At 43.0% G+C, this 25888-nt stretch overlaps 1 protein-coding gene across 1 annotated transcript in view; it reads left to right on the top strand.

The window, feature by feature from the left end:
• LOC115104840 (V-set and transmembrane domain-containing protein 2A-like) overlaps positions 1-25888 on the top strand; it is a 39473-nt gene that overhangs the window by 7602 nt on the left and 5983 nt on the right. The window contains exons 3-4 of the mRNA XM_029626166.2: positions 21955-22005; positions 22320-22650. Of these exons, the coding sequence (XP_029482026.1) occupies positions 21955-22005; positions 22320-22650 (382 nt within the window). The remainder of the gene's footprint in view (positions 1-21954; positions 22006-22319; positions 22651-25888) is intronic.

Raw genomic sequence — 25888 nt, forward strand, 5'->3', positions numbered from 1 at the left:
CTGCTACTTCAACCTAATGTCCTGTATCTCCTGCTACTTCAACATAATGTCCTGTATCCCCTGCTACTTCAACATAATGTCCTGTATTTCCTGCTACTTCAACATAATGTCCTGTATCCCCTGCTACATCAACATAATGTCCTGTATCCCCTGCTACTTCAACATAATGTCCTGTATCCCCTGCTACTTCAACATAATGTCCTGAATCTCCTGCTACTTCAACATAATGTCCTGTATCCCCCGCTACTTCAACCTAATGTCCTGTATCCCCTGCTACTTCAACATAATGTCCTGTATCCCCTGCTACTTCAACATAATGTCCTGTATCCCCTGCTACTTCAACATAATGTCCTGTATCCCCTGCTACTTCAACATAATGTCCTGTATCCCCCTGCTACTTCAACATAATGTCCTGTATCCCCTGCTACTTCAACATAATGTCCTGTATCCCCTGCTACTTCAACATAATGTCCTGTATCCCCTGCTACTTCAACATAATGTCCTGTATCCCCTGCTACTGCTCAACATAATGTCCTGTATCCCCTGCTACAACATAATGTCCTGTATCTGTATTCAACATAATGTCCTGTATCCCCTGCTACTTCAACATAATGTCCTAAACATAATGTCCTGTATCCCCTGCTACTTCAACATAATGTCCTGTATCCCCTGCTACTTCAACATAATGTCCTGTATCCCCTGCTACTTCAACATAATGTCCTGTATCCCTGCTACTTCACTTCAACATAATGTCCTGTATCCCCTGCTACTTCAACATAATGTCCTGTATTTCCTGCTACTTCAACATAATGTCCTGTATCCCCTGCTACATCAACATAATGTCCTGTATCCCCTGCTACTTCAACATAATGTCCTGTATCCCCTGCTACTTCAACATAATGTCCTGAATCTCCTGCTACTTCAACATAATGTCCTGTATCCCCCGCTACTTCAACCTAATGTCCTGTATCCCCTGCTACTTCAACATAATGTCCTGTATCCCCTGCTACTTCAACATAATGTCCTGTATCCCCTGCTACTTCAACATAATGTCCTGTATCCCCTTCTACTTCAATATAATGTCCTGTATTCCATCAGCTTGTCTTTTCCCCTGCTATTTCAACATAATGTCCTGTATCCCCTGCTACTTCAACATAATGTCCTGTATCCCCTGCTACTTCAACATAATGTCCTGTATCCCCTGCTACTTCAACATAATGACCTGTATCCCCTGCTATTTCAACATAATGTCCTGTATCCCCTGCTACTTCAACATAATGTCCTGTATCCCCTGCTACTTCAACATAATGTCCTGTATCCCCTGCTACTTCAACATAATGTCCTGTATCCCCTGCTACTTCAACATAATGTCCTGTATCTCCTGCTACTTCAACATAATGTCCTGTATCCCCTGCTACTTCAACATAATGTCCTGTATCTCCTGCTACTTCAACATAATGTCCTGTATCCCCTGCTACTTCAACATAATGTCCTGTATCTCCTGCTACTTCAACATAATGTCCTGTATCTCCTGCTACTTCAACATAATGTCCTGTATCTCCTGCTACTTCAACATAATGTCCTGTATTCCATCAGCTTGTCCTTTCTCCTGCTACTTCAACATAATGTCCTGTATCTCCTGCTACTTCAACATAATGTCCTGTATCTCCTGCTACTTCAACATAATATCCTCCTGTATCCCCTGTCCTGTATCTCTAACCTAATGTCCTGTATTCCCCTTCTACTTCAACATAATGTCCTGTATCCCCTGCTACTTCAACATAATGTCCTGTATCCCCTGCTACTTCAACATAATGTCCTGTATCCCCTTCTACTTCAATATAATGTCCTGTATTCCATCAGCTTGTCTTTTCCCCTGCTACTTCAACATAATGTCCTGTATCCCCTGCTACTTCAACATAATGTCCTGTATCCCCTGCTACTTCAACATAATGTCCTGTATCCCCTGCTACTTCAACATAATGTCCTGTATCCCCTGCTATTTCAACATAATGTCCTGTATCCCCTGCTACTTCAACATAATGTCCTGTATCCCCTGCTACTTCAACATAATGTCCTGTATCCCCTGCTACTTCAACATAATGTCCTGTATCCCCTGCTACTTCAACATAATGTCCTGTATCTCCTGCTACTTCAACATAATGTCCTGTATCCCCTGCTACTTCAACATAATGTCCTGTATCTCCTGCTACTTCAACATAATGTCCTGTATCCCCTGCTACTTCAACATAATGTCCTGTATCTCCTGCTACTTCAACATAATGTCCTGTATCTCCTGCTACTTCAACATAATGTCCTGTATCTCCTGCTACTTCAACATAATGTCCTGTATTCCATCAGCTTGTCCTTTCTCCTGCTACTTCAACATAATGTCCTGTATCTCCTGCTACTTCAACATAATGTCCTGTATCTCCTGCTACTTCAACATAATATCCTGTATCCCCTGCTACTTCAACATAATGTCCTGTATTCCCTTCTACTTCAACATAATGTCCTGTATCCCCTGCTACTTCAACATAATGTCCTGTATCCCCTGCTACTTCAACATAATGTCCTGTATCCCCTGCTACTTCAACATAATGTCCTGTATCTCCTGCTACTTCAACATAATGTCCTGTATCCCCTGCTACTTCAACATAATGTCCTGTATCTCCTGCTACTTCAACATAATGTCCTGTATCCCCTGCTACTTCAACATAATGTCCTGTATCCCCTGCTACTTCAACATAATGTCCTGTATCCCCTGCTACTTCAACATAATGTCCTGTATCTCCTGCTACTTCTACATAATGTCCTGTATCCCCTGCTACTTCAACATAATGTCCTGTATCCCCTGCTACTTCAACATAATGTCCTGTATCCCCTGCTACTTCAACATAATGTCCTGTATCCCCTGCTACTTCAACATAATGTCCTGTATCCCCTGCTACTTCAACATAATGTCCTGTATCCCCTGCTACTTCAACATAATGTCCTGTATCCCCTTCTACTTCAACATAATGTCCTGTATCCCCTTCTACTTCAACATAATGTCCTGTATTCCATCAGCTTGTCTTTTCCCCTGCTACTTCAACATAATGTCCTGTATCCCCTGCTACTTCAACATAATGTCCTGTATCCCCAGCTACTTCAACATAATGTCCTGTATCCCCTGCTACTTCAACATAATGTCCTGTATCCCCTGCTACTTCAACATAATGGCCTGTATCCCCTGCTACTTCAACATAATGTCCTGTATCCCCTGCTACTTCAACATAATGTCCTGTATCCCCTGCTACTTCAACATAATGTCCTGTATCCCCTGCTACTTCAACATAATGTCCTGTATCCCCTGCTACTTCAATATAATGTCCTGTATCCCCTGCTACTTCAACATAATGTCCTGTATCCCCTGCTACTTCAACATAATGTCCTGTATCCCCTGATACTTCAACATAATGTCCTGTATTCCATCAGCTTGTCTTTTCCCCTGCTACTTCAACATAATGTCCTGTATCCCCTGCTACTTCAACATAATGTCCTGTATTCCATCAGCTTGTCTTTTCTCCTGCTACTTCAACCTAATGGAGAGCCCTTATTGCAGTGTGTCAATAACATTACTGATTTCTCATTTGGAATGACTCAATTATTGGGCCATGAGTGACTTTGGTAGGAGTCAATTAATTTAAAGGGAAGCTTGGTAAAGAGATGGGTGAGAGAAGTTATGGAGCGATAAGTTTGCAAGGGCTCCTGGGAAATAACAAGAGCCACACGATGTGGGATGGTTCTTGCTAAGTATTATCATTATTGGACCAATCAGTCAATGGGGGGGGTGTATTGCAGGTAATAGTTGCAAAATGTCCTCCAAAAGATTAATCGAAACAGAGGCTTTCAACACAGAGTTCCCATTAGATACTTATCCTCGTGGCTGGTGTGGTCCGGTCCCAATTGGTGTTGCGAAGCGGATACTTATCCTCGTGGCTGGTGTGGTCCGGTCCCAATTGGTGTTGCGAAGCGGATACTTATCCTCGTGGCTGGTGTGGTCCGGTCCCAATTGGTGTTGCGAAGCGGATACTTATCCTCGTGGCTGGTGTGGTCCGGTCCCAATTGGTGTTGCGAAGCGGATACTTATCCTCGTGGCTGGTGTGGTCCGGTCCCAATTGGTGTTGCGAAGCGGATACTTATCCTCGTGGCTGGTGTGGTCCGGTCCCAATTGGTGTTGCGAAGCGGATACTTATCCTCGTGGCTGGTGTGGTCCGGTCCCAATTGGTGTTGCGGCGGATACTTATCCTCGTGGCTGGTGTGGTCCGGTCCCAATTGGTGTTGCGAAGCGGATACTTATCCTCGTGGCTGGTGTGGTCCGGTCCCAATTGGTGTTGCGGCGGATACTTATCCTCGTGGCTGGTGTGGTCCGGTCCCAATTGGTGTTGCGAAGCGGATACTTATCCTCGTGGCTGGTGTGGTCCGGTCCCAATTGTTGTTGCGAAGCGGATACTTATCCTCGTGGCTGGTGTGGTCCGGTCCCAATTGGTGTTGCGAAGCGGATACTTATCCTCGTGGCTGGTGTGGTCCGGTCCCAATTGGTGTTGCGAAGCGGATACTTATCCTCGTGGCTGGTGTGGTCCGGTCCCAATTGGTGTTGCGAAGCGGATACTTATCCTCGTGGCTGGTGTGGTCCGGTCCCAATTGGTGTTGCGAAGCGGATACTTTACAGATACTCTAAAAATACTTTGCTACAACTATTGTGCTGTAATCATTTCCTCTCAGTACTTTTTTTGTTGTCAACATGACACAATTTCATCTTTCACTCAGGGCCCCTCGGGCGGGCCTTGTGAGCCACCGGGGGTGGGGATCACAGTAACTAACTAGTGTGACAGACAGTCCAAGAGTGTGAGGATGTCTCCTGTGTAAACCTGCCATGTGTTAGGCCAGATTAATTAGACCATCTAGAGGTGCCATTGGGCAAGTTAGAGGATATAACAGCCATCTTGTTTTCAACATCCCTTCAGAGAATTCCCTGCAGAAACTCAGTACTCATATCAATAGGTATGCTTATTGAGTGCTATATACATTGGTTGCATGGCTCTGAGCAGTGTCCAAGGGGCTTTGGTCCAAAGACGCCAAACAGAGGTGATTTGTAGGAAGAAATATACGAAGACGGGCTTGTAGAGTAGCACAGAGAGGGATGTCTTTACGGACAGATTTGGTCAGAAAGGAGATAGACAATTCTCCAAGCACGAGGCACCTCTGACTAAACATGAGCTCGAGAAGGCGTTGTCTGGCATGCACAGCCAGCATCCTCCAATTCAATGTACTGGATCAAAACACAATCTCACTTTTTGGAAGAGATTGGACACAGTCAGAGAATGACTAGCAATCGATCCACCAAATCAACGGGAGACGAAAGGAAGGGGGAAACATTGGCTGCAGGTGTATTCATGTGTGTGTGTGTGTGTGTGTGTGTGTGTGTGTGTGTGTGTGTGTGTGTGTGTGTCTGCGTGTGTATGCTGTGTGTGCGTACACTCATACGTGACTAACTGATGTTGTTGAGCCGTTGGATCTGACATGACAAGTGACAAAAAGTTGCAAGCATCACTACAACACATATTGTCCAAGGGACAACACAAACACCTCATCCTTTTAAGTTCCAGAGATGATTTAATCCGACAAAGACAAGAACCCCTGCAGTTATGTTGACATTCTGCCTGTGACCCCCTTATGGCCATTTGAAACATCAGCAACACTCAGATCCAGATTGTCTACAACGATAGAAAGGACAGGCAGAGAAGGGCTCGTATGTATCGCATAGGGACAGGAAATTAAACACGGATTCAGATGATTGGCTGCCCAAGATGCTTGGTTCCAGGGAGGATTACAGGAAGAAGGCAAAGATGGAGGTTTACAGTTATAAAGGCTCCAGAACTGCAGTGTGACAGAATCACAATGAGAATCGATGCGCGAGATGTGGTTTTTTTTTTTTTGTGTGTCCCTGCATAGATCAATATTAAAGCAAGTATCCTTCTGATATGACATGCTTTTTCAAATGGCTAGTTCTGTACATTCATATGGCTTTTAGATGTCAGTCATAAGTCTGCTTCGAAAGGACATCTTGATATACACTGAGTGTACAAAATATTAAGAACACCTTTGTAATACTGACTTGCATCCCCCCCAGGCCTGAATTCATTGCGGCATGGACTCTGCATAGTGGTGAAAGCAATCCACATGCTGGCCCATGTTGACTTCAACACTTCCCACAGTTGTGTCAAGTTGGCTGGATGTCCTTTGGGTGGTGGAACATTCTTGCCACATATGGGAAACTGGGTGTGAAAACCCAGCAATGTTGCAGTTCTTGACACAAACCGGTGTGCCTGGCACCTACTACCATACCCTGTTCAAAAGCACTTAAATCTTGCCCATACATTCTCTGAATGGTGCACATACACAATCCATGTCTCAATTGTCTGAAGGTTTAAAAAAAAAAATCCTTCTTTAACCTGGTCTCCTCCCCCTTCATCTACACTGATTGAAGTGGATTTAACAAGTGACATCAATAAGGGATCATTTACCTGGATTCACCTAGGCATTCTGTCATGGAAAGAGCAGGTGTTCCTAAGTGCCCTTCTGCTGGTCTTCATTGTAACTTTTAATAATATTTATTCTTATTATTGTACTGATGATATGATGTGTAGGTGTAGGCCTTAATACATTGAACCAATTAACTTATGCAATAAACACAATATTATTATATTAAACACAATAAATAACAATATTGCTGGAGTAATATATTAAAAAGTCTTGTAAAACACTTCTAAGAATCGTATTAAATTGAATTATGTAGATTTATGTAGATTACACACTGAGCAGTGGCCTATAACAACCGGCGGTCTCTCTCTCTCTCTCTCTCTTCACTTGAGGAAAGTGTATTTGTTACCTCGTGCCGAGTGGAAAATCTAAAGGGATTCGGTCCAATTTTACAAAGTACATTTTATTGTAATGACATTATTGGGGGAAGTTATTAATCATGAGGCCTTTCTGCAGTAGGAGATCTAAAAGTGAAGTATGGGTTAGTACCACTTTGAGTGCTGTTCTAAGATCGGTTTGTCTTTTTAGATTATTAATGAGTCCTATAACATTCACAAGGGGGAACTGATCCTAGATCAGTTCTCCTACTCTGAGATGCTTCAGGAATACGGACCAGCAGTTCTCCCCCTACTGAGAGATTGTAGTGATATCTCCACTTCAAGGTGTGACCCACTGTGGTCCAGTGGTATCAGGCTGGCTGTTCCACAACTGTAATGGGATGAAGAGCCCATTGTGGAGTTTTCCAGATGAAACTTGTGGACATCTGACAGAAGTGTCAGATAAGTGAGTGTCTGCATATGAAAGTCGTTGATAACATTAAACGTGACCAATCCCTTTGATGTGTGGGATGACATTGACCTTGTCACTGTGCCAGCCTCCCTCTGCAACACTCCCAGACCTTTCTCTCTCTCTCTCTCTCTCTCTCTCTCTCTCTCTCTTCTCCCTCTCTCTCATATATATATATATATATACTGTATAGGAGAGAGAGGGAGAGACCATGCATTACACATATATATATATATATATATATATATGTACTGTGTATATCTCTCTCTCTCTCTCTGTCTCTCTCTCTCTCATTCTTACCCCCTATCAGCTTCAAATGAACATGGAAGAAGGGAAGGAGAGAGAGAGAGGGAGAGGGAGAGGGAGAGAGAGAGAGAGAGAGAGAGAGAGGGATATCCTGTATTCTGAGATAATGCAGCTGTCACACAGTTTTGATTCAGGCCATTGATTCATCCTTTAATTGATTTGGGGGATACCACAGTAATGTATGGTCTAGCAGAACAGTATGGCACTGATCACACTGTGATATGTAATCATATATTGTCGCTGTCAATAATCCTCGTATCAGTTGTGCCCTCAATTGTTTAGGTCAGATCTCACCAAACGCCCATTTCCTGACTTCCTTGGTATACTTTGTTAAGTCAAAAAATGTGATTGTCTGTGCCTTGTTAATGTGTATGACTCAACTCTAATGGACAGGGTGCAGGGCACAAGCTGAACATAACAGCTATCAGCGACTGGACCATTGTGTCCTTTGCGATGAACAGGAAACGTCCAAGAATATAAATACTTAGCTGAGCTTTGGACTGGAGGGCTACACAGGTCAAAACTCAATTCACATCCCTTCTGACAGTCCCTCCACCTTGACCGACTCACATCAGACTGTAAGCACCTGCACCTGTAACCACGCTGTCAACACCCGGTTACCATGGTTACCATGTAGTCAGAAATCCTCTAGATGAAACAGCAGTTAGTTGTTTTCAGCTTCCTGCTGAACAGTTGGACTCATATTGGGTGCAATTTTCCCATGGTGCCTTTGGAGATGAGTGAGCAACAAGAGTTTGGAAATTAAGCGCCTAATTAGGACTCCCAGGGAAAATGTATTTACTGACGGATTATGACCGAGACACTAATTTTGATATCAAGCATTTCAAGCCTCGTTTTGTGACACGCATTTGACAGAGAAAAAAGGCAAAGGATGAATTCAGCAGAAAAACGTTTCTCAGTGATGGTACATAACAGCGGTGGATAAAGTACCCAAATTCATACTTGAGTAAAAGTTAAGATACCTTAATAGAAAGTTACTCAAGTAAAAGTGAAAAGTTACCCAGTAAAATACTACTTGAGTAAAAGTCTAAAAAGTATTCGGTTTTAATTATACTTAAATAAAAATTCCACCACATACTAGTATCTTATGGTGTGTGTTTCATTCGTCCATTTTGTTGACAATCAACTTTTCCATGTAACTTTAAAAATATAGAAATTATCCGTTTATGATGTAAAAATGCATCATAAGGGGAGGATTTCTGTGTTTTTAAAGTTACATATCTTGAAAACTTGATTGCTGACAAGCAAAACATTTTGGGACTGTGTCAACAATAGACTCATTTTTCTTTAAGTATCGAAAGTAAATGTAATTGCTAAAATATACTTAAGTATCAAAAGTAAAAGTATTAATAATGTAATATTCCTTATATTAAGCAAACCAGAAAGCACGATTGTTCTTGTTTTATTATTCTTTTCACAGATAGCCAGAGGCACACTCCAACACTTAGACATAATTTACAAACAAAGCATTTGTGTTTAGTGATCAGATCAGAGGCAGTAGGGATGACCAGGGATGATCTCTTATTAGTGAGTCCTCCAGATCAGAGGCAGTAGGGATGACCAGGGATGATCTCTGTTTAGTGAGTCCACCAGATCAGATGCAGTAGAGATGACCAGGGATGATCTCTTATTAGTGAGTCCTCCAGATCAGAGGCAGTAGGGATGACCAGGGATGATCTCTGTTTCGTGAGTCCACCAGATCAGAGGCAGTAGGGATGACCAGGGATGATCTCTGTTTAGTGAGTCCACCAGATCAGAGGCAGTAGGGATGACCAGGGATGATCTCTGTTTAGTGAGTCCACCAGATCAGAGGCAGTAGGGATGACCAGGGATGATCTCTTATTAGTGAGTCCTCCAGATCAGAGGCAGTAGGGATGACCAGGGATGATCTCTGTTTAGTGAGTCCACCAGATCAGAGGCAGTAGGGATGACCAGGGATGTTCTCTGTTTAGTGAGTCCACCAGATCAGATGCAGTAGGGATGACCAGGGATGTTCTCTGTTTAGTGAGTCCTCCAGATCAGAGGCAGTAGGGATGACCAGGGATGATCTCTGTTTAGTGAGTCCACCAGATCAGATGCAGTAGGGATGACCAGGGATGTTCTCTGTTTAGTGAGTCCTCCAGATCAGAGGCAGTAGGGATGACCAGGGATGTTCTCTGTTTAGTGAGTCCACCAGATCAGATGCAGTAGGGATGACCAGGGATGTTCTCTGTTTAGTGAGTCCACCAGATCAGAGGCAGTAGGGATGACCAGGGATGTTCTCTGTTTCATGAGTCCTCCAGATCAGAGGCAGTAGGGATGACCAGGGATGTTCTCTGTTTAGTGAGTCCGCCAGATCAGATGCAGTAGGGATGACCAGGGATGTTCTCTGTTTAGTGAGTCCACCAGATCAGAGGCAGTAGGGATGACCAGGGATGTTCTCTGTTTAGTGAGTCCGCCAGATCAGATGCAGTAGGGATGACCAGGGATGTTCTCTGTTTCGTGAGTCCTCCAGATCAGAGGCAGTAGGGACGACCAGGGATGTTCTCTTGATAAGTGTGTGAATTGGACCATTTTCCTGTCCTGCTAAGCATTCAAAATGTAACAAGTACTTTGGGTGTCAGGGAAAATGTATGGAGTAAAACGTATATTATTTTCTTTAGGAATGTAGTGAAGTAAAAATAAACATTTTCTAAAATATAAATAGTAAACTAAAGTACAGATAGTCCACAAAACGACTTAAGTACTAATTGTAATTATTTTTGACACTGGCCATCCAGGCTCGTAGTCTACAATCTCTACTAGCTTGGGTCGGCTACACGAAAATGGAAAAGGCATCTCTTGTTTGGCACATTTTCTAGTATCTCTGTCTGAAAATTACTATCCTTGAGCCAGTGCAGTGGTATTCAAAATCGGGGTCACGACCACTAGTGGGGTCACAGGGTAACTGGGGTCACGGTCACAGGGTAACTGGGGTCACGACCACTAATGGGGTCACAGGGTAACTGGGGTCACGACCACTAGTGGGGTCACAGGGTAACTGGGGTCACGACCACTAGTGGGGTCACAGGGTAACTGGGGTCACGACCACTAGTGGGGTCACAGGGTAACTGGGGTCACGACCACTAGTGGGGTCACAGGGTAACTGGGGTCACGACCACTAGCGGGGTCACAGGGTAACTGGGGTCACGGCCACTAGTGGGGTCACAGGGTAACTGTAAAATATTGGGAACAAAACAATGAAGAATAATGATTTTGGTATGGGAAAACATACAAACGTTTTTGAGAAAGATAATTAGAAAAATTAAATGTTATTGATTAAGTGTATTTATTGGTTTCTTTAAATGTTCATAAAAGATGAAAATGCAAAATGAATTGAAGGTTATTTGTTGACATGAAAATCTAACTTTACCGATTTTTAACATCAAATCAAATGTTATTGGTCACATACACATTTTTTTGCAGATGTGAAATGCTTGTGTTCCTAGCTCTAACATTGCGGTAGTATATAACAATTCACAACAATACACACAAATCTAAAAGTATAACAATGGAATTAAGAAATGTATAAATATTAAGATGAGCAATGTCAGAGTGGCATTGACTAAAATTCAGTAGAACAGAATACAGTATACACATATGAAATGAGTAAAGCAGTAGATAAACATTATTAAAGTGGCCAGTGATGCCATGTCTACGTATATAGGGCAGCAGCCTCTAAGGTGCATGGTTGAATAACCGGGTGATAGCCGGCTAGTGATGGCTGTTTAACAGTCTGATGGCCTTTTGAGATAGAAGCTGTTTTTCAGTCTCTCTGTCCCAGCTTTGATGTACCTGTACTGACCTCACCTTCTGGATGATTTGATTTGATAGCGGGGTGAACAGGCAGTGGCTCGGGTGTTCAAACACTCCAGCAAGCTGGTCTGCGCATGCTCTGAGGATGCTCTGAGGATGCTCTGAGGATGCGGCTTGGGATGCAGTCTGGGCCGGCAGCCTTGAGAGGGTTAACACTCTCAATGTCGGCCATGTGCTAGCCTAATTTCCACCCCTGCTGCTTCGTCACTTAAATTTTCTCTGCCTTGGAAAGTTGTGGTATTTTTGTTTGCTCAACAGACATACATCAAGACCATACTTTATCTGTTCACAAGGACACAGTTAGGGTTTTCTTAGCTGTCTGAAATGCAGGGTCAATGTCTCAGCAATGTAAATATCTACTTTGGAGAAGAAATCTTGGGTTTCCTTGCTCTCAGGTGGGAGAAGAGAGAAACCACTTTCCGTGAGTGAAACAAGTCATTTCAGGCTGTCTATCATAGAGCAGACCAGCTATCTATATATTTGAGGGCTAGAGGTATCAATCATCCATGCACCCCTGCTGTACTTACTGACAATATGTTGCCTCAACACCATTACGTTGAGAGATATGGTGACAGGTTATGGCATGTTGTTGTGTAATGGGTTTTTACACATTCTAAACTCAGCAAAAAAAAGAAGACACGTTGCCAACTGCTTTTATTTTTGGCAAATGTAACATGTGTAAATATGTGTATGAACATAACAAGATTCACCAACTGAGACATAAGCTGAACAAGTTCCACAGACATGTGACTAACATAAATGTAATAATGTGTCCCTGAACAAGGGGGGGGTCAAAATCAAAAGTAACAGTCAGTATCTGGTGTGGCCACCAGCTGCATTAAGTACTGCAGTGCATCTCCTCCTCATGGACTGCACCAGATTTTCCAGTTCTTGCTGTGAGATGTTACCCCACTCTTCCATCAAGGCACCTGCAAGTTCCCGGACATTTCTGGGGAGAATGGCCCTCGCCCTCACCCTCCGATCTAAAAAGTCACAGACATCCTCAATGGGATTGAAATCTGCGCTCTTCGCTGGTCATGGCAGAACACTGACATTCCTGTCTTGCAGGAAATCACGCACACAACGAGCAGTTTGGCTGGTGGCATTGTCATGCTGCAGGGTCAAAGCAGGATGAGCCTGCAGGAAGGGTACCACATGAGGGAGGAGGATGTCTTCCCTGTAACGCACAGAGTTGAGATTGCCTGCAATGACAACAAGCTCAGTCCGTTGATGCTGTTACACACCACCCCAGACCATGACGGACCTTCCATCTCCAAATCGATCCCGCTCCAAAGTACAGGCCTCGGTGTAACGCTCATTCCTTCGATGATAAACGTGAATCCGACAATCAACCCTGGTGAGACAAATCTGCAACTCGTCAGGGAAGAGCAATTTCTGCCAGTCCCGTCTGGTCCAGCGACGGTGGGTTTGTGCCCATAGGCGACGTTGTTGCCGGTGATGTCTGGTGAGGACCTGCCTTACAACAGGCCTACAAGCCCTCAGTCCAGCCTATTGTGGACAGTCTGATCACTGATGGAGGGATTGTGCGTTCTTGGTGTACCTCGGGCAGTTGTTGTTGCCATCCTGTACCTGTCCTGCAGGTGTGATGCTCGGATGTACCGATCCTGTGCAGGCGTTGTTACACGTGGTCTGCCACAGCGAGGACGTTCAGCTGTCCGTCCTGTCTCCCTGTAGCGCTGTCTTAGGCGTCTCACAGTACGGACATAGCAATTTATTGCCGTGGCCACATCTGTAGTCCTCATGCCTCCTTGCAGCATGCCTAAGGCACGTTCACGCAGATGAGCAGGGACCCTGGGCATCTTTCTTTTGGTGTATTTCAGAGTCAGTAGAAAGGTCTCTTTAGTGTCCTAAGTTTTCAACTGTGACCTTAATTACCTACCATCTGTAAGGTGTTAATGTCTTAACGACCGTTCCACAGGTGCATGTTAATTCATTGTTTATGGTTCATTGAACAAGCATTGGAAACAGTTTTTAAACCCTTTACAATCGATTTTTGCAAATTATCTTTGAAAGACAGGGTCCTGAAAATGGGACGTTCTGTCACGCCCTGGTCGAAGTATTTTGTGTTTATCTTCATTTATTTGGTCAGGCCAGGGTGTGACATGGGTTTTTGTATGTGGTGTGTATGTATTGGGATTGTAGCTTAGTGGGGTGTTCTAGTGAAGTCTATGGCTGTCTGAAGTGGTTCTCAATCAGAGGCAGGTGTTTATCGTTGTCTCTGATTGGGAACCATATTTAGGCAGCCATATTCTTTGAGTGTTTCGTGGGTGATTGTCCTTACTGTCCTGATGTCCTTGTTCTGTGTTAGTTTACACAAGTATAGGCTGTTTCGGTTTTCGTTACGTTCATGGTTTTGTAGTGTTTGTGTTTAGTGTGTTTTTTCATTAAACATGAATCGTAATCTACACGCCGCATTTTGGTCCGACTTTCCTTCACCACAAGAGAACCGTTACACGTTCATCACGTTCATTTTTTTGCTGAGTTTATATGTGGATATGCCCCACTCATTGGTTGGCTTTACATGAAACAAAACAGTGTAAGTGACAGGATATAGGGTGTGTTATTGGCATCGTTGAGGGAAATGGGTGTATTTGTTTCCAACTGGAAACTCTTCAATTTGATTCCATTCAATATGATTCTATCAATCCCTTCAAGGGGAGTTTCAATCAAAAAATGATTATTATCAGGTCCAGGAAATATACTTTAGTAATTAGTGTACTTTTATTCTCTCTCTCTCTCACTCTCACTCTCACACTCACACTCACACTCTCTCTCACTCTCTCTCTCTCAATTTTCCATTGCCTAAAAGGGGTGTGTTGCATTGAGAACCAAATGAATCCTAAAAAAAGGACATGTTATCACAAGATCTGTCATCCGCCAATGATTTTGACTTAAATACCTCAAGATGTTTTAAGATGTTAATTGATGTGCTAATTTACTTCCATCAAATTGGATAATAGCATAAAGTGACTCTTATTAGACTGTGCATATTAAAGTTAGCTTCATAATTACAGTGATTATTCAACATGCGTGTGAATAATGTATTGTTTTGTTCTATAAACACTCAGTGTGTTTCCATGCGTAGGCACTTCTTGCCCAGAGACATTAACAACATCAGTGAAGAGACCTATAGTATATAGAAAAGGTAGAAAAAGTTTTCTTTCAACATCTCTCCATGGGAATATGGAGGTGTTCTCTAAGTTATTTTGTAAAGTTGTTTAGTGCGAGTTCATTAGAACGTGCGTCGAAGATGTCGTTCCCATAGCAACGATAAAAACATTCCCAAACCAGAAACCGTGGATTGATGGCAGCATTCGCGTGAAAATGAAAGCGCGAACCACTGCTTTTAATCAGGGCAAGGTGTCTGGTAACATGTCCGAATATAAACAATGCAGCTATTCCCTCCGCAAGGCTATTAAACAAGCTAAGCGTCAGTACAGGGACAAAGTGGAATCTCAATTCAATGGCTCAGACACAAGAGGCATGTGGCAGGGTCTACAGTCAATCACGGACTACAAGAAGAAACCCAGCCCAGTCACGGACCAGGATGTCTTGCTCCCAGGCAGACTAAATAACTTTTTTGCCCGCTTTGAGGACAATACAGTGCCACTGACACGGCCTGCAACGAAAACATGCGGTCTCTCCTTCACTGCAGCCGAGGTGAGTAAGACATTTAAACGTGTTAACCCTCGCAAGGCTGCAGGCCCAGACGGCATCCCCAGCCGCGCCCTCAGAGCATGCGCAGACCAGCTGGCCGGTGTGTTTACGGACATATTCAATCAATCCCTATACCAGTCTGCTGTTCCCACATGCTTCAAGAGGGCCACCATTGTTCCTGTTCCCAAGAAAGCTAAGGTAACTGAGCTAAACGACTACCGCCCGTAGCACTCACTTCCGTCATCATGAAGTGCTTTGAGAGACTAGTCAAGGACCATATCACCTCCACCCTACCTGACACCCTAGACCCACTCCAATTTGCTTACCGCCCAAATAGGTCCACAGACGATGCAATCTCAACCACACTGCACACTGCCCTAACCCACCTGGACAAGAGGAATACCTATGTGAGAATGCTGTTCATCGACTACAGCTCGGCATTCAACACCATAGTACCCTCCAAGCTCGTCATCAAGCTCGAGACCCTGGGTCTCGACCCCGCCCTGTGCAACTGGGTACTGGACTTCCTGACGGGCCGCCCCCAGGTGGTGAGGGTAGGCAACAACATCTCCTCCCCGCTGATCCTCAACACGGGGCCCCACAAGGGTGCGTTCTGAGCCCTCTCCTGTACTCCCTGTTCACCCACGACTGCGTGGCCACGCACGCCTCCAACTCAATCATCAAGTTTGCGGACGACACAACAGTGGTAGGCTTGATTACCAACAACGACGAGACGGCCTACAGGGAGGAGGTGAGGGCCCTCGGAGTGTGGTGTCAGGAAAATAACCTCACACTCAACGTCAACAAAACTAAGGAGATGATTGTGGACTTCAGGAAACAGCAGAGGGAACACCCCCTATCCACATCGATGGAACAGTAGTGGAGAGGGTAGCAAGTTTTAAGTTCCTCGGCATACACATCACAGACAAACTGAATTGGTCCACTCACACTGACAGCGTCGTGAAGAAGGCGCAGCAGCGCCTCTTCAACCTCAGGAGGCTGAAGAAATTCGGCTTGTCACCAAAAGCACTCACGAACTTCTACAGATGCACAATCGAGAGCATCCTGGCGGGCTGTATCACCGCCTGGTACGGCAACTGCTCCGCCCTCAACCGTAAGGCTCTCCAGAGGGTAGTGAGGTCTGCACAACGCATCACCGGGGCAAACTACCTGCCCTCCAGGACACCTACACCACCCGATGTTACAGGAAGGCCATAAAGATCATCAAGGACATCAACCACCCGAACCACTGCCTGTTCACCCCGCTATCATCCAGAAGGCGAGGTCAGTACAGGTGCATCAAAGCTGGGACTGAGAGACTGAAAAACAGCTTCTATCTCAAGGCTATCAGACTGTTAAACAGCCACCATTGAGTGGCTGCTGCCAACACACTGTCATTGACACTGACCCAACTCCAGCCACTTTAATAATGGGAATTGATGGGAAATGATGTAAATATATCACTAGCCACTTTAAACAATGCTACCTTATATAATGTTACTTACCCTACATTATTCATCTCATATGCATACGTATATACTGTACTCTACATCATCGACTGCATCCTTATGTAATACATGTATCACTAGCCACTTTAACTATGCCACTTTGTTTACTTTGTCTACATACTCATCTCATATGTATATACTGTACTCGATACCATCTACTGTATGCTGCTCTGTACCATCACTCACTCATATATCCTTATGTACATATTCTTTATCCCCTTACACTGTGTATAAGACAGTAGTTTTAGAATTGTTAGTTAGATTACTTGTTGGTTATCACTGCATTGTCGGAACTAGAAGCACAAGCATTTCGCTACACTCGCATTAACATCTGCTAACCATGTGTATGTGACAAATAAAATTTGATTTGATTTGATTTGATTTATCTTCCTGATTTTTTGTTCCTTGAACTATTTTTTCTGTTGGCTTACTTTAATTTCCTCTCTTTTATTCCACTGTGAGTCATAGCACACAGCCTCTGCCGATTCTGAAAGGCCAATGCTTTTCTACAACATGCATTTTCCCTAGACATTTCAACAGAGATGACATTGATGGTAGAGGATGTTGGTGCTGCCTCCTTGGAACTGAACTGTTGTGTCTCACCTCCACCTTGTTTCTCAGAATATCTCTGATGAACAAGAAGAGGAGAAGAGAGGAAGGAAGTCACAATTAAACTATTGATTCAGCAAAAAACACAGAGATGGAAAGGGTTGAAATATTTCATTTTACTGTGGACCAGTTTCACGTTGAAAATGGGACGTGCTTGTGCATCAGATGTGATTGTCAAACCCCCTTCATGAACCTTGATTAATGAATGTATTCCCATGGTACTTTGTCATTCAATTCTCATAATGATTCTACTGTATTAAACATGCTTCAGTTGTTTTCCACGGCACTTCACTATTTTTCATAATCGCCTACTTTACATTGACATTTCATATTGTCTTCCTCTGTCTCAGTCTCCTCATTTGTTAGAAAACCAGCTCATCCTTTCCTCTGTGTCAGAGAGGGATAGGACTGCCAGACGGAACATAAAACTGCCCAATCAATTGACTTTCAATATTCTCCAGTAAACATTTGTTTAAGTTAACCTGCAGCTATCTCTTTTTGAGACATTGTGTCCCATTCTCTGTTCATACGTTGACATGTTCCTTGTCAGTAGTTTGTTGTGTGTTCGGTGTGTGTGTGTGGGGAGTGATCTATGACGGCACTAACAAGAGGATAACTCAACATCTGTGAGAAACATCAAAGATTGGAGAAATTCCTCTGTACCTTCACTTGTATGGGAACTGATTGGACTTCTATATGATGGAATTGCTGATTTGACTGAGAGGTTTGAGGATATACTTGAAAAACCACCACGGTCTCATACTTCACTTATATAGTTGCCAAGGTGGTGTGGCGCTAGAGGAGACTAGGGAGCCGCACGTGGCTTTGAAGCCATTTTTAGAAGCTCTTTTAAATGGAATCCTGTCTCCTGTTTCCACACTGGGAACTTCTGAAGGGCTGAGTAGGAGTTCCTTCCTCTTGCTTTTTAAAAATCACATTTACTTGTGTGCCCTCTAAACAGCCCTGAAATGCTCAGATTGTTACTTTACACTATTTAATCTCAAAGTCACAAGTCCTGTGCAGTGATATTTTATTTAACCGGGCAAGTCAGATAAGAACAAATTCTTATTTACAATCACAGCCTACCGGGGAACAGTGGGTTAATTGTCTTGTTCAGGGGAGGAACAACATATTTTTTACCTTGTCAGCTCGGGGATTTGATTCAGCAACCTTTCGGTTCCTGTCCCAACGCTCTAACCACTGGGCTACCTGCCACCCCTTGAGTTCTTCTCAAATGGAAAGAGGTGATAACTTATACAGATGTAATGCAAACAGTACACCAAACATGTATGAAATGCGATCACGTACAGCAGTATTTTCCAAAACTCATTTTAAATGACTTTTTGTTCTGTCAGTTACAACCTACTTGGAGAGCTGTTTAGCCGACTGAAACCGAGTCCTACACTCTCTTTCATATTGGGAGATGCTACAGTTCATCTATTGTACATGTAATTACCGTTTCATCATCGGACACTTGACCAATGGCAGTGGAGCCCGTCCAGCTTTTTTTCCATTTGAGAAGAACTCAAGAACATGATTGCAGTGGCCATAATTAACATTAACAGCAGATCTCGCACCATAACGTCTTGAGCGCCCACTCAAGAGTCAGTGAGCTTTGTAATTAGCGAGCACTTACAAGGCTGCATGGCATTTTATGTACTCCGGCTTAACACACTCAAACATTATTATTGGGTACTTGATGTTATGACGAAGGACTTGTTAAAGAGGCAGAGATTTTGTAGAGAAAGTTCACTTGCAGTTCCCAAAACAAATGTAAAACTGGCACACTTCCATATTAGGACAGCCTCAGACAATGCATCAAGATCAACTGTTGTCTTCCCAAGTGTGTGGTTTTTGCACGTGAGTTGGATTCCAAGTTGTTCCTAACCCACTTGAAGAAGACACACTGCTGTGCACAGGGCTTCTACTTTTCAAATCAAATCAAAAATGAATCTGTCACGTCCGCAGGATAAAGCAGCTGTAAATGCTATTGTGAAATGCTATTGTGAAATGCTATTGTGAAATGCTTACTGGCCTTTAAGTCCAGTGTTACCAAATTACTGCTATTAAACCCTAACTGGTTGACTTTAAGTTAAGTGTTACAGAAAGTGAATCTACATCCTAGTTGACTGTTGTTCATCTGGTTGTAGACTTGGGCGTAGTAATGGACGTGCTCCTCACTACTCCAGACAGTGAGGGGGGAATAACGTGTTGAGCTCAAGAGCCCAGCTCTTGAAGGATGAGGGAGTGAGTCTTGTTGTTGCAGCTGATCGTATGATTTGATTGGTTTTTAAATCAAGGCTGCTTATTGATTACTTCTAATTAATGAAATGTAACACAGGGGGCCTATAGACAATAACCTAAGAATTATAACAGCCTCCAGTTCATTATAATGAAATATGTCAGACGGTCGTAATGAAGGGTGGAAGTGTTGTACATTTAGGTCTATATCTCAATGTACATTCATCCATTCTTCTCTTTTGACATTCATTTGGTTGCAGGGACCTGGGCGGCCACTTGCTTTATGCACAGTAATTGCGGGACACATTTTACAAGAAGTCAATTTCAGTTCGCATGAAGAATGGCAGTGTGTGATGGTGGAGGGTTTTTGTAATAAAGAGACAAGAGATTGAAACGGAGAGTGTGTGGAGCTCAGAGGCAGCCAGGCATAGAAAAATGAAATATAAATGAGAAAATAATGGAGCTTTTGTTTCTTAGTATCACTGCAAACTTTTGCATCACAGTCAAAAGACGTTAATTCACTCTAAAGAACACTTGTAAATTAAACAAAACACATTTGTAGACAAAAGGGTATCATTATTGATGAAAACAGGCATTCTAAGACTGGGAGTCTATTTCCCATTTGAGGAAACATGCTGTTCTGCTATGCTCGAGCTACGGATAGGCTAACACTTGTGTACATTTTAATAGATTTCTCTCATCATGAAATCAACACACTTCCATGCCAGTCTGCAAGTGGCCTATAAATGTCTATTACGCTTCATGATAAATCCCTGGATTCTGAATGAATATCGAAAAATTCATTATGTCACAATTAAGTTAATTGCATTTGTACAAGGCTAAATGACTAATGGAGTTCTACAATTAAATGCCCAGCATTTTTTTATGGTTCGCAAAGCCACTGTAAATTGACTAGACCCAATTGGGATAAATGACCCTATAAAACTGTGATCTAGGACTGAACTAGAGAGACAGGCTTCAATATTTTTCTGCTGAACCTAGTCTTTGGTCATTGATGGTTAGATGAACTAGTTCACATTCTACAGTGCGTCCACTCTACAACATTATTCTGACTATAGAGGGAAACCAGCAGGACAGATGTGAGTGGATTTATATCTTTTAGAAGAGTATCCATCCCAGGTGACCTATATGGACACTACATGGACTCTATAGTTTAATCAAGGGACATTTTGTAAAGAAAATATTGAGATGGGGGACTTTTAGTCAAATCCATGCCGAGGCCCCACCAATTCTCTTGACATCATCGTACGCAATTGTCTATTATTGATAGTTTTGATCGCAGTTGAAAGAAAGTATTATTTTGTAAGTAGTGGCTTCTCGAAAGTCATTATATACTTGACAGAAAACTCGCTAGTTCAGGTTTTCTTATGGAGCTCCTGTACCTTTTCCACCTTAAAAGTCTCTTGTGAAGCCGACATATTTCATCCTCTGAAGGTGTTTCTTTCATGGACTGGTTTGAAAGAGGCTCTGCTGCTCTGCAAAGCCTGTCATCAGCACACATTCCCGGAAATAAGTCCATTTGGCCTTCGATGAAGATTAAATAAATTATACCCTCTAAAATCAATGCCCAGTCCATGATGTCGGCTTTGGGCTGTGTGTTTGCTGTGGTGCCAGAATACAGCCACCAGAGCCAGAATGTGGACATGTTCAACCTGAAGCTGTATCCCTTTTCTTTTGATGTCTCTGTGTTTTCACTTCATTTGAGAGTCTCCTATTGAAAGGTTTGTTGTGTGTATAAAGACACCAGACAGTTCATTATGTCTCATCAGCATGTAGAGAAAACGTTGGCTTTTCTTAGATGATGATGTAGAGTTCTTTGCCAGCTCAATGTTATTTATGAGTAAAAATTTGTTGCAGTTTGTTGTCAATTTGTCAAAGAGTATAAACATTCTGTTTCATACTGTTTCTTTTGACTGAATATCGAAGTAACTGTATTTCATTGATTCTTTTCATAAAGCTTTGTCCCCATTCTAAATGTACAGAATGGGGGGGGGAGAAGGTTTTTCTTCATATTAGCCAATCTTTTGTGGTGATATTGGTATGTTTTTGCTGCTTCCATGTGTGATTAACTACTTATCGATGTAGCTATCAAACATTTATAGTCGTCCATGGATGACGACGATACTGCATTTACACACAAAATATACTTTTGAGTGCACCGTATTAAAGGAATGCCAGAGGCTGTCTGACTAGTTATATTTGAGTGTCTGCGAAGACTAAACTGGTATAAAAATATATCTCCTCGAACATTTGTTGGAATGGCACACTCTTAGAGACCCATAATGCATTGCTGTCCACTTTTCAAATGTCTTTTCAGCTTTCTTCCTGTTTTTTAGGTGTGTTTTTCTTTTCTCTGTTTTCTTAGATGGAAGTCATACCAGAGCCGGATCCAGACGATGAAGGGACTAAAATAAGTGTAAGTTACTGCATGTACAGAATGTGTATGGTGTCCATATTAAGACATCAAATTAAATAAAATGTTTTTCCATGAGCAGATGTCACAAAGTGCTTAAACAGAAACCCAGTCTAAAACCCCAAACAGCAAGCACTGCAGATGTAGAATATGGACACCGTAAGTATGTGACTCCATAAGTATGGACACATAAAACCATCACTGTGGGTTACTGTTGTGTCATTAAATGGTTCTCTGTACTGCACCACTAGTCATGTGGCTTTGTGATGTAGGTTGCTCCTGCATTGTTCGTTGAACATTTCTATATCTCCCTACAGACAGTCAAGGTACAGGGAAACGACATCTCCCACAAACTGCAGATCTCCCGGGTGGGAAAGAGTGACGAGGGCCTGTACGAGTGCAGAGTCACCAACGCCAACTACGGAGAGCTGCAGGAGTACAAGGTCCAGGCCTACCTGAAGGTGAACAGCACCCGGCCCCGCATCAGGCTGGCCAAGAAGACATCCCCCTTGTCCCACCTGACAGCAGATAAGAAGCCACGCAAGACAGGCGCCACAGCAGCACAAGACAGCATGAGCCCCGACCTGAGGGTTCGCTCTACCTCCAGCTCTCAGACATCATCAGCCAAGACAATCAAACAGAGTTCAGGTGAGACAATCAGACAGAGTTCAGGTGAGACAATCAAACAGAGTTCAGGTGAGACAATCAAACAGAGTTCAGGTGAGACACTCAAACAGAGTTCAGGTGAGACAATCAAACAGAGTTCAGGTGAGACACTCAAACAGAGTTCAGGTGAGACAATCAAACATAGTTCAGGTGAGACAATCAGAGCTCAGGTGAGACAATCAAACAGAGTTCAGGTGAGACAATCAAACAGAGTTCAGGTGAGACAATCAAACAGAGTTCAGGTGAGACAATAAAACAGAGTTCAGGTGAGACAATCAAACAGAGTTCAGGTGAGACAATCAGAGCTCAGGTGAGACAATCAAACAGAGTTCAGGTGAGACAATCAAACAGAGTTCAGGTGAGACAATCAAACAGAGTTCAGGTGAGACAATCAAACAGAGTTCACAATCAAACAGAGTTCAGGTGAGACAATCAAACAGAGTTCAGGTGAGACAATCAAACAGAGTTCAGGTGAGACAATCAAACAGAGTTCAGGTGAGACAATCAAACAGAGTTCAGGTGAGACAATCAGAGTTCAGGTGAGACAATCAAACAGAGTTCAGGTGAGACAATCAAACAGAGTTCAGGTGAGACAATCAGAGCTCAGGTGAGACAATCAAACAGAGTTCAGGTGAGACAATCAAATAGAGTTCAGGTGAGACAATCAAACAGAGTTCAGGTGAGACAATCAAACAGAGTTCAGGTGAGACAATCAGAGCTCAGGTGAGACAATCAAACATAGTTCAGGTGAGACAATCAAACAGAGTTCAGGTGAGACAATCAGAGTTCAGGTGAGACAATCAAACAGAGTTCAGGTGAGACAATCAAACAGAGTTCAGGTGAGACAATCAAACAGAGTTCAGGTGAGACAATCAAACAGAGTTCAGGTGAGATAGTCAAACAGAGTTCAGGTGAGACAATCAAACAGAGTTCAGGTGAGACAATCAAACAGAGTTCAGGTGAGACAATCAAACAGAGTTCAGGTGAGACAATCAAACAGAGTTCAGGTGAGACAATCAAACAGAGTTCAGGTGAGACAATCAAACAGAGTTCAGGTGAGACAATCAAACAGAGTTCAGGTGAGACAATCAAACAGAGTTCAGGTGAGACAATCAAACAGAGTTCAGGTGAGATAGTCAAACAGAGTTCAGGTGAGACAATCAAACAGAGTTCAGGTGAGACAATCAAACAGAGTTCAGGTGAGACAATCAAACAGAGTTCAGGTGAGACAATCAAACAGAGTTCAGGTGAGACAATCAGAGTTCAGGTGAGACAATCAAACAGAGTTCAGGTGAGACAATCAAACAGAGTTCAGGTGAGACAATCAAACAGAGTTCAGGTGAGACAATCAGAGCTCAGGTGAGACAATCAAACAGAGTTCAGGTGAGACAATCAAACAGAGTTCAGGTGAGACAATCAGAGTTCAGATGAGACAATCAAACAGAGTTCAGGTGAGACAATCAGAGCTCAGGTGAGACAATCAAACAGAGTTCAGGTGAGACAATCAGAGCTCAGGTGAGACAATCAGAGTTCAGGTGAGACAATCAAACAGAGTTCAGGTGAGACAATCAGAGCTCAGGTGAGACAATCAAACAGAGTTCAGGTGAGACAATCAAACAGAGTTCAGGTGAGACAATCAAACAGAGTTCAGGTGAGACAATCAGAGCTCAGCTGAGACAATCAAACAGAGTTCAGGTGAGACAATCAAACAGAGTTCAGGTGAGACAATCAGAGCTCAGCTGAGACAATCAAACAGAGTTCAGGTGAGATAACGGCGCAAGAGTCTCGTCGGGTTCCGCTACGTTGGGTTCAGGTACTCGCTGTTTCATGTTTCATGGAATTTCAGTGGACTTGATCATTAGCCAATCCATCTATCTATTCTGTATCTTTTTTTTTCTTCTTCTGCCTGTATGTCAGTCTGTCTGTTTGTCTACCTGTCCATCAGCGTGTCTTCTTGTCTGTATGCCTTTCAGTCCAGGCTGCAAAGATTTTACACATGGCCGTACCTGCAAACCATGGCAATTGTTAGCCGAGTAGGAATTCAGTGCATAGTGTTGTCTGCATTACGTGCCTGTGCATAGAAGGCTAATGTGTCAGGTCTAGTTACCTCACAGTTTGCATACATTTGTTTTGGCATTGTTGGTTTTTCAAAGCTCTTGGATCACTTAATCAAAATACAATGAATGTCCCAGAAGTGAGATGTACCAAAAGGTCTTCACAACTTTGTTTAAACTATGTGGCAAGTTGCCAACCCGTTGTGGGAAAAGAACTATGCTGAACAAAAATATAATTGAACATGCAACAATTTCAAATATTTTCCAGAGATACAGTTCATAGAAGGAAATCAGACAATTGAAATAATTAGGCCCTAATCTATGGATTTAACATGACTGGGCAGGGGGGCAGCCATGGGTGGGCCTGGGAGGGCATAGACCCACCCACTAAGGAGATAGGCCCAGCCAATCAGAGTGAGTTTTTCCCCTCAAAAGGGCTTTGTTACAGACAGACATACTGGATGTGGAGGTCCTGGGCTGGCGTGGTTGCACATGGACCATGGTTGTGAGGCCAGTAGGATGTTCTGCCAAATTCTCTAAAATTACATTGGAGGCGGTTTGTGGTAAAGAAATGAATATTCAATTCTTTGGCAACCGCTCTGGTGGATATTCCTGCAGTCAGCATTCCAATTGCACTCTCCATCAACTTGAGACATCTGTGGCAATGTGTGACAATAATGCACATTTTAGAGTGGAGTTTCCTTGTCCCCAGCACAAGGAGAAAAGCTCATTAACAGGGATTTAAACACATTTGAGAGAAGCTTTTTGTGCATATGGACAATTTCTGGGATCTTTTATTTCAGCTCATTAAAAATGGGACCAGCATGCGTTTATATTTTAGTTCAGTATACTTTCATAAGATCGAATACCCCTGTGTCCTATCCGACATGGCTAAGTGTTGAAGAATACTGAAAACTGGGAAGATTTGTGAAATGGGTGAATGACACCTATATGCAGTGCCATCTGGTATCACCAAATCCCAGCAGGGATTTACTAGACAAATCAGACTGTTATTGCATTTTTTTCAGTAGGCCACATCCACAGCTAGCGCCATCGTGTAGGCAGATAGATGGCGCAAGGCCAGCTCTCTCCTAATCTCAGTTAACCCAGAATTTTAATCTCTGGGAATTTGATCAGTTTTGTGATTAACTTCTAGGTCTATACTT

The sequence above is a fragment of the Oncorhynchus nerka genome, linkage group LG22, assembly GCF_034236695.1.
Source record: "Oncorhynchus nerka isolate Pitt River linkage group LG22, Oner_Uvic_2.0, whole genome shotgun sequence".
In the NCBI taxonomy this organism is placed as follows: Eukaryota; Metazoa; Chordata; class Actinopteri; order Salmoniformes; family Salmonidae; genus Oncorhynchus; species Oncorhynchus nerka.